We start from the raw sequence: 14,795 nt of genomic DNA on the forward strand, positions 1-14,795 counted from the left end.
CTATTTGAGGTTTCCTGGAGGCTGGTACTTGAGGGAAGAGAAAAAGCCTGCTGTAGTAGGGTAGGGACACAGGAATCTTCCAGGTTTCCCGAGATGGCAGAGACTTTGGTATATTCTAGAAAATATCCTAAGGCTTGTGTGACTGGAGCTCGGTTGAGTGAGAGGAGATTGAGGTGAAGAGGGGCTGTTGAGGGTGGGTGGGGGCCAGAACATGGGGACTGGCATATCCTGGTAAGGAGTCAGGATTTAACTCCAAGGGCACAGGGATGCAGTTGAGGGATTTAAACAAGGGATTGACGTCTATGGTTTAAAATCATTTCTCTGTCTGTAATTGGTCCGGTGAATGAATCAGTTCAGTTCATTTCAGTCGCTCAGTCGTGTCCGACTCTTGCCAGGCCTCCCTGTCCATCACCAACTCCCGAAGTTTATTCACTAATGTCCATCGAATGGTGATGCCATCTAGCCATCTCATGCTCTGTCGTCCCCTTCTCCTCCTGCCCACAATCCCTCCCAGCATCCGAGTCTTTTCCAATGAGTCAACTCATCGCATGAGGTGGCCAAAGTACTGGAGTTTCAGCTTTAGCACCAGTCCTTCCAAGGAACACTCAGGACTGATCTCCTTTAGAATGGACTGGTTGGATCTCCTTGCAGTCCAAGGGACTCTCAAGAGTCTCCTCCAACACCACAGTTCAAAAGCATCAATTCTTCGGTGCTCAGCTTTTTTCACAGTCCAACTCTCACATCCATACAAGACCACTGGAAAAACCATAGCCTTGACTAGACGGACCTTTGTTGGCAAAGTAATGTCTCTGCTTTTTAATATGCTATTTAGGTTGGTTATAACTTTCCTACCAAAAAGTAAGCATCTATCAATTTCATGGCTGCAGTCACCATCTGCAGTGATTTTTGAGCCCAGAAAAATAAAGTCTGACACGGTTTCCACTGTTTCCCCATCTATTTCCCATGAAGTGATGGGACCAGATGCCATGATCTTCATTTTCTGAATGTTGAGCTTTAAGCCAACTTTTTCACTTTCCTCTTACACTTTCATCAAGAGGCTTTTGAGTTCCTCTTCACTTTCTGCCATAAGGGTGGTGTCATCTGCATATCTGAGCTTATTGATATTTCTCCCAGCAATCTTGATTCCAGCTTGTGCTTCTTCCAGCCCCGCATTTCTCATGATGTACTCTGCATAGAAGTTAAATAAGCAGGGTGACAATATGCAGCCTTGACGTACTCCTTTTCCTATGTGGAACCAGTCTGTTGTTCCATGTCCAGTTCTAACTGTTGCTTCCTGACCTGCATATAGGTTTCTCAAGAGGCAAGTCAGGTGGTCTGATATTCCCATCTCTTTCAGAATTTTCCACAGTTTATTGTGATCCACTCAGTCAAAGGCTTTGGCATAGTCAATAAAGCAGAAATAGATGTTTTTCTGGAACTCTCTTGCTTTTTCCATGATCCAGCGGATGTTGGCAGTTTGGTCTCAGGTTCCTCTGCCTTTTCTAAAACCAGCTTGAACATCTGGGAGTTCATGGTTCACGTATTGCTGAAGCCTGGCTTGTAGAATTTTGAGCATTCCTTTACTAGCGTGTGAGATGAGTGCAATTGTGTGATAGTTTGAGCATTCTTTGGCATTGCCTTTCTTTGGGATTGGAATGAAAACTGAGCTTTTCCAGTCCTGTGGCCCCTGCTGAGTTTTGCAAATTTGCTGACATATTGAGTGCAGCACTTTCACAGCATCATCTTTCAGGATTTGAAACAGCTCAACTGGAATTCCATCACGTCTACTAGCTTTGTTCTTAGTGATGCTTTCTAAGGCCCACTTGACTTCACATTCCAGGATGTCTGGCTCTAGGTGAGTGATCACACCATCGTGATTATCCGGGTCATGAAGATCTTTTTTGTACAGTTCTTCTGTGTATTCTTGGCACCTCTTCTTAATACCTTCTGCTTTTATTAGCTCCATACCATTTTTGTCCTTTATCGAGCCCATCTTTGCATGAAATGTTCCCTTGGTATCTCTAATTTTCTTGAAGAGATCTCGAGTCTTTCCCATTCTGTTGTTTTCCTCTACTTCTTTGCATTGATCACTGAAGAAGGCTTTCTTATCTCTACTTGCTCTTCTTTGGAATTCTGCATTCAGATGCTTATATCTTTCCTTTTCTCCTGCTTTTCGCTTCTCTTCTTTTCACAGCTATTTGTAAGGCCTCCCCAGTCAGCCATTTTGCTTTTTTGCATTTCTTTTTTTTTTGGAAATTGTCTTTATTCCTATCTCCTTACAATGTCACGAACCTTCATCCATAGTTCATCAGGCACTCTGTGTATCAGATCTAGTCCCTGAAATCTTTTTCTCACTTCCACTGTATAATGATAAGGGATTTGATTTAGGTCATACCTGAATTGTCTAGTGGTTTTCCCTGCTTTCTTCTATTTAAGTCTGAATTTGGCAATAAGGAGTTCATGGTTTGAGCCACAGTCAGCTCCCGGTCTTGTTTTTGGTAACTGTATAGAACTTCTCCAACTTTGGCTGCAAAGAATATAATCAGTCTGATTTCAGTGTCAACCATCTCGTGATGTCCATGTGTAGAGTCGTCTCTTGTGGTGTTGGAAGAGGGTTTTGTCTATGACCAGTGCATTCTCTTGGAAAAACTCTGTTAGTCTTTGCCCTGCTTCATTCCGTATTCCAAGGCCAAATTTGCCTATTACCCCAGGTGTTTCTTGACCCCCTACTTTTGCATTCCAGTCCCCTGTGATGAAAAGGATATCTTTTTTGGGTATTAGTTCTAAAAGGTCTTGTAGGTCTTCATAGAACTGTTCGACTTCAGCTTCTTCAGCGTTCCTGGTCAGGGCATAGACTTGGATTACTGTGATATTGAATGGTTTGCCTTGGAAATGAACAGAGATCATTGTGTCGTTTTTGAGCTTGCATCCAAGTACTGCATTTCGGACTCTTTTGTTGACCATGATGGCTACTCCATTTCTTCCAAGGGATTCCTGCCCGCAGTAGTAGATATAATGGTCATCTGAGTGAAATTCACCCATTCCAGTCCATTTTAGTTCACTGATTCCTAGAATGTCGATGTTCACTCTTGTCATCTCCTGTTTGACCACTTCCCATTTGCCTTGATTCATGGACGTAACATTCCAGGTTCCTATGCAATATTGCTTTTTACAGCATCGAACCTTGCTTCTATCACCAGTCACATCCACAACTGGGTATGGTTTTTGCTTTGGCTCCATCCCTTCATTGTTTTTGGAGTTATTTCTCCACTGATCTCCAGTAGCATATTGGGCACCTACTGACCTGGGGAGTTCCTCTTTCAGTATCCTATCATTTTGCCTTTTCATGCTGTTCATGGGGTTCTCAAGGCAAGAATACTGAAGTGGCTTGCCATTCCCTTTTCCAGTGGACCACATTTTGTTAGACCTCCCCACCATGACCCGCCCATCTTGGGTTGCCCCACCGGGCATGGCTTAGTTTCATTGAATTAGACAAGGCTGTGGTCCGTGTGATCAGATTGACTAGTTTTCTGTGATTATGGTTTCAGTGTGTCTGCCCTCTGATGCCCTCTCGCAACGCCTACTGTCTTACTTGGGTTTCTCTTACCTTGCACGTGGGGTATCTCTTCACGGCTGCCGGCAAAGCACAGCCGCTGCTCCTTACCTTGGACGAGGGGTATCTCCTCACGGCAGCCCATCCTGATCTTCAACATGGAGTAACTCATGTGAGCTACCCCACACCCGAGGTCAGGGGCGGCAACCGAGAGGAGCTTCACCAAACTGGAAGTCAAGGGTGTTGGCCGAGAGGAGCAACCCCACGCCCTAGGTCAGGGGTGGTGGCCGAGAGGAGCAACCCCACACCCGAGGTCACGGCCAACGGCCGAGTAAGCAACCCCACGTCCAAGGAGTGGTGGCTGCGTGGGTGCAGTAGGGCCGAGAGGTGAATGGATGAGAGCCATCAAAAATTTGAACTGCTCAGAAAACTGTTGAAATGTTCTAGGAGAAGGATGGTAAGTCCCTGGATTTCAGATTTAATTTGAAAGTAGAAGAGTAGAAGTATTAAGGGGCTTCCCAGGTGACTCAGTGGTAAAGAATCTGCCTGCCAGTTCAGTAAATGTGAGAGACACAGGTTTAATCCATGGGTCAGGAAGATTCCCTGGAGGAGGAAATAGTAGCCCATTTCAGTATTCTTGCCTGGAGAATCTGATGGACAGAGGAGCCTGGTGGGCTACAGTCCATGGGATGGCAGAAGAGTCAGACACGACTTAGTGACTAAGCAACAGCGATGATAGAATTATTAAAGCTATTCTTAGACCAAATATAGTTCTTCAGTTTTCCTTCTAGTTCTTACCCTTCCCTTTGCTGCTTCCACATAGACAGGTAATTAAGGTCTTACTCTAATTTTCTCTTCAAATTAGCAGGTATAGTAGGATCTCTCAAATTCTCTCAGAATTTAAAGTGAATTTAATTCAGTAGTATACAGTGGGGCTTCCCTGGTGGCCCAGAGGGTAAAGAATTTGCTTGGAATGCAGGAGACCTGGGTTTGATCCCTGGGTTGGGAAGATCCCCTGGAGAAGGGAGTAGCTATCCACACCAGTATTCTTTCCTGGAGAATCCCATGGAGAGGAGCCTAGCAGGCTCCATGGGGTTGCAAGGAGTCGGACACAGCTGAGTGACTAACACACACGCACACACAGCAGAAATTTTTCCTTGCTCCCATAGGTGGCTATTTGCATCATTGATAAATGTGTTCATATTACCTAAGAAAAATAGTTTTTTCTAATTGTCAGTGTTTTGTTATGTAACTTTGACCCCTTTTAGGAAATTCTACTTTACCATTTTGATACTAGAGTTTTTAGTGAATTGATGATTTTAATATCTGATTTTGTACATGTGACATTTTTGTTGACAAGCTAATCAAAAAGCCTATGCAAAAGGAGTAGTGTTTGCTTCTCCTCCTTCCTTATCCCCTTCTTTTTTTCATTTATCTCTTCTGGCATCTAAGTGATTTTCTTCCTTGTTGCTTCTTCCTGTGCAAAAGTTTCATCTGGCTGCTTGGGACACAGCATATCACAGTGATTTCTACGTTAGTGTTGGTAAGCAAGAACTGAAATAAAGGCAAAACAAAGTGTGAGTCATAAGCATTAAAGTTCCTTAAATGTAATCATGTATAAGTTATGCCCAGTGGTACTTTCATATCACATCAGCTCATAAAGTGAGAAACATGTATATTCAACCGTTGAAGCACATTTCTCAAAAATAATTTTCTGGTCAAGGGTTATAACGGGCTAGTTGGAGATTTACATTTTTTGGAAGGAGAAACTTTCATAATGTATTACCATTTTATCACTGTAAAGTTCTGTTTAAATTTACTCTTTAGGAAGTAATCATGTAAATTTCACTGGGCCATGCCATGCTTTGGTAACTGGTTTTTGGTGAAGTAGTTTTTAAATGTCATGAGGGCATATCTGAGCAGGGCTTGACCTCTGCTTGTACATTCTAACAAATGGAACAAATCCTCCAAAAAAATTAATATAATCCTGTATAATGTTTATACCATCCTGTGTTTATGGATCAAAGAACTCAAAATATACATCCTATTAAAAATAAATTCTTTCATTTCAGCAATTATGAGCTCCTCTTTCTGCACGGCAATGTTCTGATGTCCTGAGGGAGTTGTATTAAGAGAATAAGGACGGATTTAAGGCTTAATTACAGTCTGTTCTCTCTCTGATAGTTTTACCATGGTTCTGTATCTGCAAAGATCCTTCTTTTCCTTTAAATCTGATCCACATTCACTTATCTCCATATCTGTCTTAAGCAGAGCAGTCTGCTATGCACCTATCTCCTTTAATTTGAATATCAGAAATTAACCACTTCCTCAGGGTTTAAAAAGTGCTCAGATTAGGTTGAGTGATTAGAATGAGAGGGAAATGTCTATCAATGTTCTCCAGCATTGCTTTGGTTTTTGTTTGCTTCCTCGGTTTTGCCCTCTTTTGTGTAATCCCCTGTATTTGCTGTAAGAATTATTCATGGGTGCTTCTCTGGTGGCTCATATGGTAAAGAATCTGCCTGCAATACAGGGGACCTGAGTTCGATCCCTGGGTGAGGAAGATCCCCTGGAGGGGAGGGCACGGCAACCCACTCCAGTATTCTTGCCTGGTAAATCTCACGGACAGAGGAGGTTGGTGGGCTGCAATCCTTAGGGTTGCAAAGAGTCGACAGGACTTAGCACAGGACATGGTTTATTTACATGTAAACAGTCTTAGATGGCAATTCAGAGCACTCAGATTGCTCCTACGCATGTGTTTTTCTCATTTGGTCCTTCCAGCAGCCCCAGAGGGAGGCAGGGCAGGGAGCAAACTGCCTTCATCCTTGATGTGCAGAGGTTTCAAGGACTTACTTGTATTGAGTACTTTCTCTTTTTGAAATTAATTTTTATTGGAGTATAGTTGCTTTATCATGTTGTGCTAGTTTCTGTCATACAGCAAAGAGAGTCAGACACACACACACACACACACACACACACACACACACACACACACACACCCATATCCCCTCTTTTTTTCATTTCTTTCCCATTTAGGTCACCACAGAGCACTGAGTAGAGTTCCGTGTGCTCATTAGCTGTCTGTTCTCTGCATAGTATCAGTAGTGGTATATGTGTCAGTCCAGACCTCCGAATTCATCCCACCCCGTCTCTTCCTCCTCTTGATGTCTATATGTTTGTTTTCTATGTCTGTGTCTTTATTTCTGTTTTGCAAATAAGATCATCTATACTATTTTTCTAGATTCCATATTTGTGTTAATTTTTGATATTTGTTTTTTTCTGACTTATTTTGCTCTGTATGACAGTCTCTAGGTCCACATCTCCACAAACATCTATATTGAGTACTTTGTAGCATTATATCTTCATTTTATTAATACATTTGAAATGCATACAGATTTTAAAGGGAAAACACAAGTGTTTTCATAGCTTGTGTTTTGTCTTATATATGAACAGTGCAAGTGCTGTAAGTTTGCTAAGTATTACTTCTTCTATTTCACTATTGCTAAGGCCAGAGATGGTGCTTTTAGAACATGCCTCCATGAATTACTTAATTTCCATAAGGCCTCAGTTTCCTTTTCTACACAAAGAGATTAAAATAGTAGTAACATCATAGGGTCAACCTGTGGACAAAAGGGAGAAAATGCATGCAAAGCACCCATCAGAGGCCTTGGCACGTCTTGAGTACTCAACAACCATCATGCTGTATTGACCCATTTTGTAAGATTTTACAAGCATGTGTGATAATTTGTTACTTCTCCCAGGTACAACAAAAACTTGGAAGAAGCCAAGAGAATTGGAATAAAGAAGGCTATCACGGCCAACATCTCTATGGGAGCTGCTTTTCTGTTGATCTATGCATCCTATGCCCTGGCGTTCTGGTATGGGACCTCCTTGGTCCTCTCAAGAGAATATTCCATTGGACAAGTGCTCACAGTAAGTGATATCATAGAAAGAGATGAATCACCTTTAAAATGGCAGTGAAATTTAGTAGTGTTGGTTTGACTGTTAGAGAATTATTTTTGAAGAATTATTAAATAATGGCCAAGAAGAGTGAGTGAGAGCCTGAGATTTGATATCAGGCTGATCTGATTCAAATTCTGGCTATGCCACTTACTGCCTGTATGATTTGGTTCAGCGACCTAGACTTTTGAAGACTCTGTTACGTCTTCCACAAAATGGAAATGGCAGGAGTAAGACGCCATAACTTTTAGTGTTGTTGTAAGGACTAGTCGAGAAAGTGAATAAAGAAACACTTAGCAAGATTTCTTCTCTGTAAGTTGTTGGATAATATAACTACTGTGTGATATACAAAGAAATGAACAGTGACTTTAGTCCTCTTTAACATCTCTAGAGAAACAGTGTCAAATGTACGGTACAAAACTGATTTGGGCAAAATATTTACAAAATATTTTCCTATGTACTGTTCCACTTGATACAACAACACTTAAATTGCTTGGTAGGGAAAACAGAATCTTGTCTCTTTTTGCAAATAAAGAAATTGAAGTCCAGACTGTCAGAGGATCACCTGAAGACATACAGCCATTTAGAGCTCAATCCAGGGTTCAGACCTCAGGTTTCTGACTCTCATAGTAGGGTTTATCTCCACTATACCCTGCTGATGCTCTAAACCAAAATTCTTGGCTTTTGAAGACATATGAAAATATTCCAGTCATATAGAATTTATTTCACAGATCCAATAAGACTAATTCAGCATTCTCAACTGAAAAGTACCTCAATTTTAAAAATAATAGTTTTATTAGTCAGTATTCATATGTTATCTTGCCATGTAAAAATTTAACTAACGATGTTAAAAATATGAAAAAAGCGTACTAAATATGAAGTAACTCGATGCTTTTACTTCACATTCCTCAGGTCTTCTTTTCCGTATTAATTGGAGCTTTTAGTATTGGACAGGCATCTCCAAACATTGAGGCATTTGCAAACGCAAGAGGAGCAGCTTATGAAGTCTTCAAGATCATTGATAACGTAAGTCTGGGCTGGCCATTTATCTATCTGTCTAAAACAGTGTATTTCTTTATCACGTTTATTCAGCTCTCCACAAATGTAATTGTAATGTATTTATTGTAACCTAGTAGTTGCTGTAACCTTCTGAAATTTTATTCTGTTTAGAAACCAAGCATCGACAGCTATTCAAACACTGGGCACAAACCCGACAATATTAAAGGAAATCTGGAATTCAGAAATGTTCACTTCCATTACCCATCTCGAAACGAAGTTAAGGTACAATGAAATGATGACTCAACGATTCAACAGTGTACGTAGTCCTGAAATCTATGGTTTAAGTTTATTTCTCGTTCATTCTCATAGATCTTGAAGGGCCTCAACCTGAAGGTAGGGAGCGGGCAGACGGTGGCCCTGGTTGGGAACAGTGGCTGTGGGAAGAGCACCACCGTCCAGCTGATGCAGAGGCTGTATGACCCCACGGAGGGCATGGTGAGGTGACTCTTGTTCAGCCAGATGCTGCAGCTCTGACTTACCTCAGCAGGTTGCACATCACAAATCTGCGCTATGTGCATATCACAGCTCCTTTTTATTTTAGGTCAGTATCGATGGACAGGATATCAGGACCATCAACGTAAGGTATCTGCGGGAGATTATCGGGGTGGTGAGTCAGGAGCCTGTGCTGTTTGCCACCACGATAGCTGAGAACATTCGCTACGGCCGTGAAGATGTCACCATGGATGAGATTCAGAAAGCTGTGAAGGAAGCCAACGCCTATGACTTTATCATGAAACTGCCTAATGTAAGCCCTTCTCCATCTTTGTTGCACTGGAGGGTCATGGCACGCCGGCCTGACGCATAGGAAGTCAGGGCAGGAATATAAACTGGAGGAACTTCCCAAGGTGGCAGATCAAGATGACTGCAGATTTTAAAGCTCTAGTAGCATCAACTAGTAGCAGACATGCTTTTTAAAAATATGTGCTTATTTTTTGACTACTCTGGGTCTTCATTGCTGCCAGCCAGGTTTCTCCAGTTGCGGGCAGCAGGGGCTACTCTCCAGTTGTGGGAGAGGGCTTCTCATTGTGGTGGCTTCTCTTGTTGCAGAGCACGGGCTCTAGGCACCCAGGTGTCAGTAGTTGTGGCTCTGGAGCACAGGCTCAGTAGTTGTGGCACATGGTATTAGTTGTTCTGTGGCATGTGGGATCTTTCCGGACCAGGGTTCAAACAGGTGTACCCTGCATTGCAAGGGAGATTCTTAACCACTGGACCATGAGGGAAGACCTGACTTTTTTTTTTTTTAATTAGGGTTGGTTATTGCTAAGTTGGCAATGGCACCAACTAGTAGGCAGTGGCACCCCACTCCAGTACTCTTGCCTGGAAAATCCCATGGACAGAGGACCCTGGTTGGCTGCAGTCCATGGGGTCACTGAGGGTCGGACATGACTGAGCAACTTCACTTTCACTTTTCACTTTCATGTATTGGAGGAGGAAATGGCAACCCACTCCAGTATTCTTGCCTGGAGAATCTCAGGGACGGGGGAGCCTGGTGGGCTGCCGTCTATGGGGTCGCATAGAGTCGGACAAAGCTGAAGCTGCTTAGCAGCAGCATTGCTAAGTTTGAGGCCTCCCAGGTGGTGCCAGTGGTAAAGAACTCATGTCCTAACGCAGAAGACAGAAGAGATGATCCCTGGGTTGGGAAGATCCCTGGAGGAGGGCATGGCAGCCCACTCCAGTATTCTTGCCTGGTGAGTTCCATGGACAGAGGAGCCTGGTGAGCTTCAGTCCGTAGAATCGCAGAGTTCGACACGACTGAAGTGACTTCACGCACGCACGCACGCACGCACTCACACCCCCCCCCCCAACACACACACCTGGACCATACTGCCTGTGAGATTTGAGTTGTTTATAGGATTACTTCCCGTCTTAAAAATCTGAGCTGAGATTGCTTATTCTGTTGTTTAGTCCTCCTGTGTTTTCGATGTTGTAGAAGTTTGACACCCTGGTTGGAGAGAGAGGAGCCCAGCTAAGTGGTGGACAGAAGCAAAGAATCGCCATCGCCCGGGCCCTGGTTCGCAACCCCAAGATCCTCCTGCTGGATGAGGCCACCTCAGCGCTGGACACGGAGAGTGAAGCGGTGGTTCAGGCGGCCCTGGATAAGGTGGGTGAACCTCAGTTCAATCCTAGCTGGTTTATAAGCATAAGAACATTCCGTTGTTAATTCTTCTTAATATTATTTTTAAAGAAATCGCTCCTAAAGTAATTCTTTAAGCTATTAAAACCATCAGGCCTCTCTGGATCTGTATAACTTCTATTTCTCTGGTATATTTTCAGGTAGAGATGAATAAACTTTCATTGAAAGATACTTGCACATTTTTTTAAGTTAAACAATGAGAAATATAGACTCAGATGAAAGTTGGTCTTCATTGCGCTCTTAAATTTAGCCTTAGAGATCACCCTGATAACTAGGTTTTGTGAGTTTTTACTGTTGTCAACACGAGGAAGGTTTACATCTAGTTCTCAAGAGGTCAGATGCCTATCAAAGACAATTGGGAAATGAGAGACATCTTATCTTGAGGAGAGTGCCAGAGAGTTGATGATGCTGGGAATGAAATGAAATGTCCTTGACCATCGAGAGAGTTCGACCTTCCTGCAGTACCTGAGTTCACATGACTCATTCACCGGCTAGACTGAGTGTGTGCCATGCCAGTCACTGTGTGCTTGGTCTCTGGTGTCTGATGACAAGTAGGCTCGCTCTGTGAGGACACAGAATGTGGAAACCTTTTCACCCATAAGTGCTGTGAGTTGAAGTGCTCCTGGAAGAACTGAAAGATGAGCTCATTTCTGCTCCAACTATCCCCCTCTTCTAACAACAAAACAACTCTCTTTCTCTAAATATCCTGTCAGAGTGCGTAACAGATTGTTGAGAAAGGAAAAAGAAAAAAGGTCCCTAACGATTTTGTGGACCAAAATAGATGGAGATACAATTGAGTCTGCTTTTCCCTCTTCACTTTGCTTATCTGTGTTTTCTTTCTATTCTACCATGTTACTATGTATTAAATTATTAATAAAATGAATTTAGAAAGGTTGCATTAAAAAATACCTTTTCCTGTTAATGCACATTTTAAAGGGGGCATTCCACATTTCATCCTTTGAAAACATCCAAGGAATCGATCCATTGTCTTCTCTGCTTTCTAGTTGTTTCCACCTAATTTTTCTGATGTGCATTTTTTTCCTTCCTAGACTTTTTCTCACTTCTCTTTTTCAAACTGATCCTTATACCTCTTTTTGCTAGCTTATTCTGAGAATTTTATTGCTAGTTTCCAGAGAGAAATATGAATAAGAAAAATTATAAGCAGTGGGAAAGTTACAAAGGTTAAAGAAATCTCAGACAAGTGCTGGTTATCTGGCTTTGTTCCATATGAAAATAAAAATGAGATTGGGTGTTTAAGACATTTACTTAGCTCCTTAGTTTTTTCCATAATGCTTCTCCCTAGAAATAGGCATCATTTATTAAGCACTTACTGTGTACATCACAGTGCTACCTGTGCATTATTGTATATCACAACCACTCCAGAAAGTAGCCTTGCACTGTTATCCCCATTTGATATGTGAATAAGTTGAACCTCGCACAGGTTTAAAGACTTGTATAAGATCCTGGAACTCATACAGAGCAGAACTAAGGTTTGAGTTCAGATCAGTGCGACACTGAAGTCTGGCCTGTGTTGCCTCACATTTAGTGTTGGTCTTGGTCATCCAGATGTCTGTGAGAGAGCACAGGGGGACTTCCAGGGGGCCTTGCTGCTGGCTGGCTTCACGGGATAGCAGCGAGCCTGTGTCTGCTCCGATTGACTGATTCCTGGGCTGTCGAGTGTTTTACCTCTGAATAAGCCCTTGATTATTACGTAAACTTAGGCTAGTAGAGATTGAGTAAAATCTTAGAGGCTTACATAGTATTAATATGCGACTATCATATTTGTGTTTATACTTATTAAAACATCATTTAAACCATTAACAATACATTAACTGAAGCCAGAGACTGCCTCATATGGCTTACACAGCTTTGCAATGTCCAGGGCATTGGTGGTCAGGAAATATACATTGAATTACTGAATGTTTTTCATATAATCATTCATGTATTCAAAAACGAGATTTTCTCCCTTTAGGCCAGAGAAGGCCGGACCACCATTGTGATAGCGCATCGTCTGTCCACGGTTCGCAATGCTGACGTCATTGCTGGTCTTGATGATGGAGTCATCGTGGAGGAAGGCAGTCATGATGAGCTCATGGGGAAAAGAGGCATTTACTTCAAACTTGTCACAATGCAGGTGCAGTCTGACTCTAGCAGTTTCCTCAAGTATCCCAGGCATGAGCCGATTTTGCTGTATCTGGTGCTATAAATAAATGTTACTATTGATTATTTTGAGAAGAGGGAAAAAATTTTGGGGTGGGAAGCAAGGAAGATCACACCAGATTTTAGATATTTTTTTTCCTTCTTGAAAGGAGAGAAATGAAGAAGGATAGAGAAAGGTAAAATTAAAAAGGCTTAAAAGTGAACTATCCACTCTAGTAGGGGCTTCGCAGGTGGCTCAGTGGTAAAGAGTCTGCCTGCCAAGCAAGGGATGTGGGTTCGATCCCTAGGTCAGGAGATGCCCTGGAGAAGGAAATGACAACCTACTCCACTATTCTTGCTGGGAAAATTCCATAGCCAGAGGAGCCTGGCAGGTTACGGCCCATAGGGTGGCAAAAAGAGCAGGACCCAACTGAGTGGCTAACCAGCAGCCACAGCAGTATCCACTCTTGCAGCTGCTAGCCACTCATGGCTGTTGAGCACGTTAGTGGTGGCTAATCTGAATCGAAGTGGTCGTAAGTTGAAAATGCATACCAGAGTCCAAAGACTTAGTCCAAAGAAAAATGCAAGGTATCTCAAAAAGTTTTTATGCTGATTACATTAATCTAATATCTTAGATACATTAAAGGTTAGATAAAATATATTATTAAAGTTAACTTTACCTGTCACTTTTTTTGACATGTCTACTGAAAACACTGTGTCTCACAGTATGACTTGCACCATTATTTGTGTGATGTCACTGGTCCAAAGCAAATCTGATTGAGCCAAAATCACTCACACAGAGGAGGTGACTAGATAAGATACTTGGAATGGATGCCATATTGTTTCAGCATAGTTTATAGGGATCATTATTTAATGGTTTCAATTTTCAAATATAATCACACCAAAAAAATAGCAGTTCCATTTCATCCTTTCCCATAAGGACTTATATTACCATTTTCCTTGATACCTGCTGTTGAGCGATTAGATTTTGTTGGTTAACTCCGCCTAACCAACTTATGCATATTTCTTGTTTATTTTAGACAAAAGGAAATGAACTTGAATTGGAAAATACCCCTGGTGAATCCCTAAGTAAAATTGATGACTTGTACACGTCCTCCCAAGATTCAAGATCCAGTCTAATCAGAAGAAAATCAACTCGCAGGAGTATCCGTGGATCCCAAAGCCAGGACAGAAAGCTCAGTACAGAAGAAACTTTGGTACAAAAGAGGCTGCAGACTGATGTCTTTAACAGAGGGCTAAGGCTGGGATGGGAGTGGGAGCAAGAAAGGGTTATCCAGAGTTCCCTGTCCTGTCCCTTCGCTTGGTCCACAGACCCAAATCTCAACCTGTTAACTCTAAGGTGGAATTTATGAATGATAATTTATAGGATAAGAACTTTAGAATTAGAGTTTATAATGTAAAGAGATAATTAATAGTGGGTCTTCAAATACAAACATTTTTGTTCTTTCATCCTTACAAATATGCTTGTCACATTCCAGATGTCCGGTCAGACTTAAATATTTATGGAATCATCATGTATTCCTTTAAAAATGAAGGCACAATGTAACAGAATCTGTCAGCACTCTTTAAGAAAAGTTCCATAGCCATCAATTGATAAGGAAGTAGGAATAAGATATATTTGCTTAAAAACTGTTGTGCATACAGAAGAACTGTACGTCAGTTCAATCCATTAAGATCAGTTATTTTCCTAACGAGTTTGTTGTAATATTTTGTGTTCTCCAGGATGAAAGTGTACCTCCCGTTTCCTTTTGGAGGATTCTGAAGCTGAATATAACTGAATGGCCTTATTTTGTGGTTGGTGTATTTTGCGCCATTATAAATGGAGCTCTGCAACCAGCATTCTCAGTCATATTTTCAAGGATTATAGGAGTAAGTGTTTATGTTCATTTTGGGGACATACCTGTGAGTCCTGACTAAAGAATGAACTGTTTG

General features: G+C 41.9%; 1 protein-coding gene across 7 annotated transcripts in view; it reads left to right on the plus strand.

Annotated features, from left to right (window-relative positions):
- ABCB1 (ATP-binding cassette, sub-family B (MDR/TAP), member 1) overlaps positions 1-14,795 on the plus strand; it is a 101,642-nt gene that overhangs the window by 46,162 nt on the left and 40,685 nt on the right. For 6 of the 7 annotated variants that reach the window (XM_042248304.2, XM_042248303.2, XM_042248305.1 and 3 more), the window contains 9 exon segments: positions 7,312-7,483; positions 8,423-8,536; positions 8,681-8,791; positions 8,879-9,004; positions 9,111-9,314; positions 10,500-10,670; positions 12,676-12,837; positions 13,883-14,059; positions 14,586-14,732. In XM_042248304.2, coding sequence (XP_042104238.1) covers positions 7,312-7,483; positions 8,423-8,536; positions 8,681-8,791; positions 8,879-9,004; positions 9,111-9,314; positions 10,500-10,670; positions 12,676-12,837; positions 13,883-14,059; positions 14,586-14,732 — 1,384 coding nt within the window. 7 annotated transcript variants of the gene reach the window in all.

The sequence above is a fragment of the Ovis aries genome, chromosome 4 (genome assembly GCF_016772045.2).
Source record: "Ovis aries strain OAR_USU_Benz2616 breed Rambouillet chromosome 4, ARS-UI_Ramb_v3.0, whole genome shotgun sequence".
NCBI lineage: Eukaryota > Metazoa > Chordata > Mammalia > Artiodactyla > Bovidae > Ovis > Ovis aries.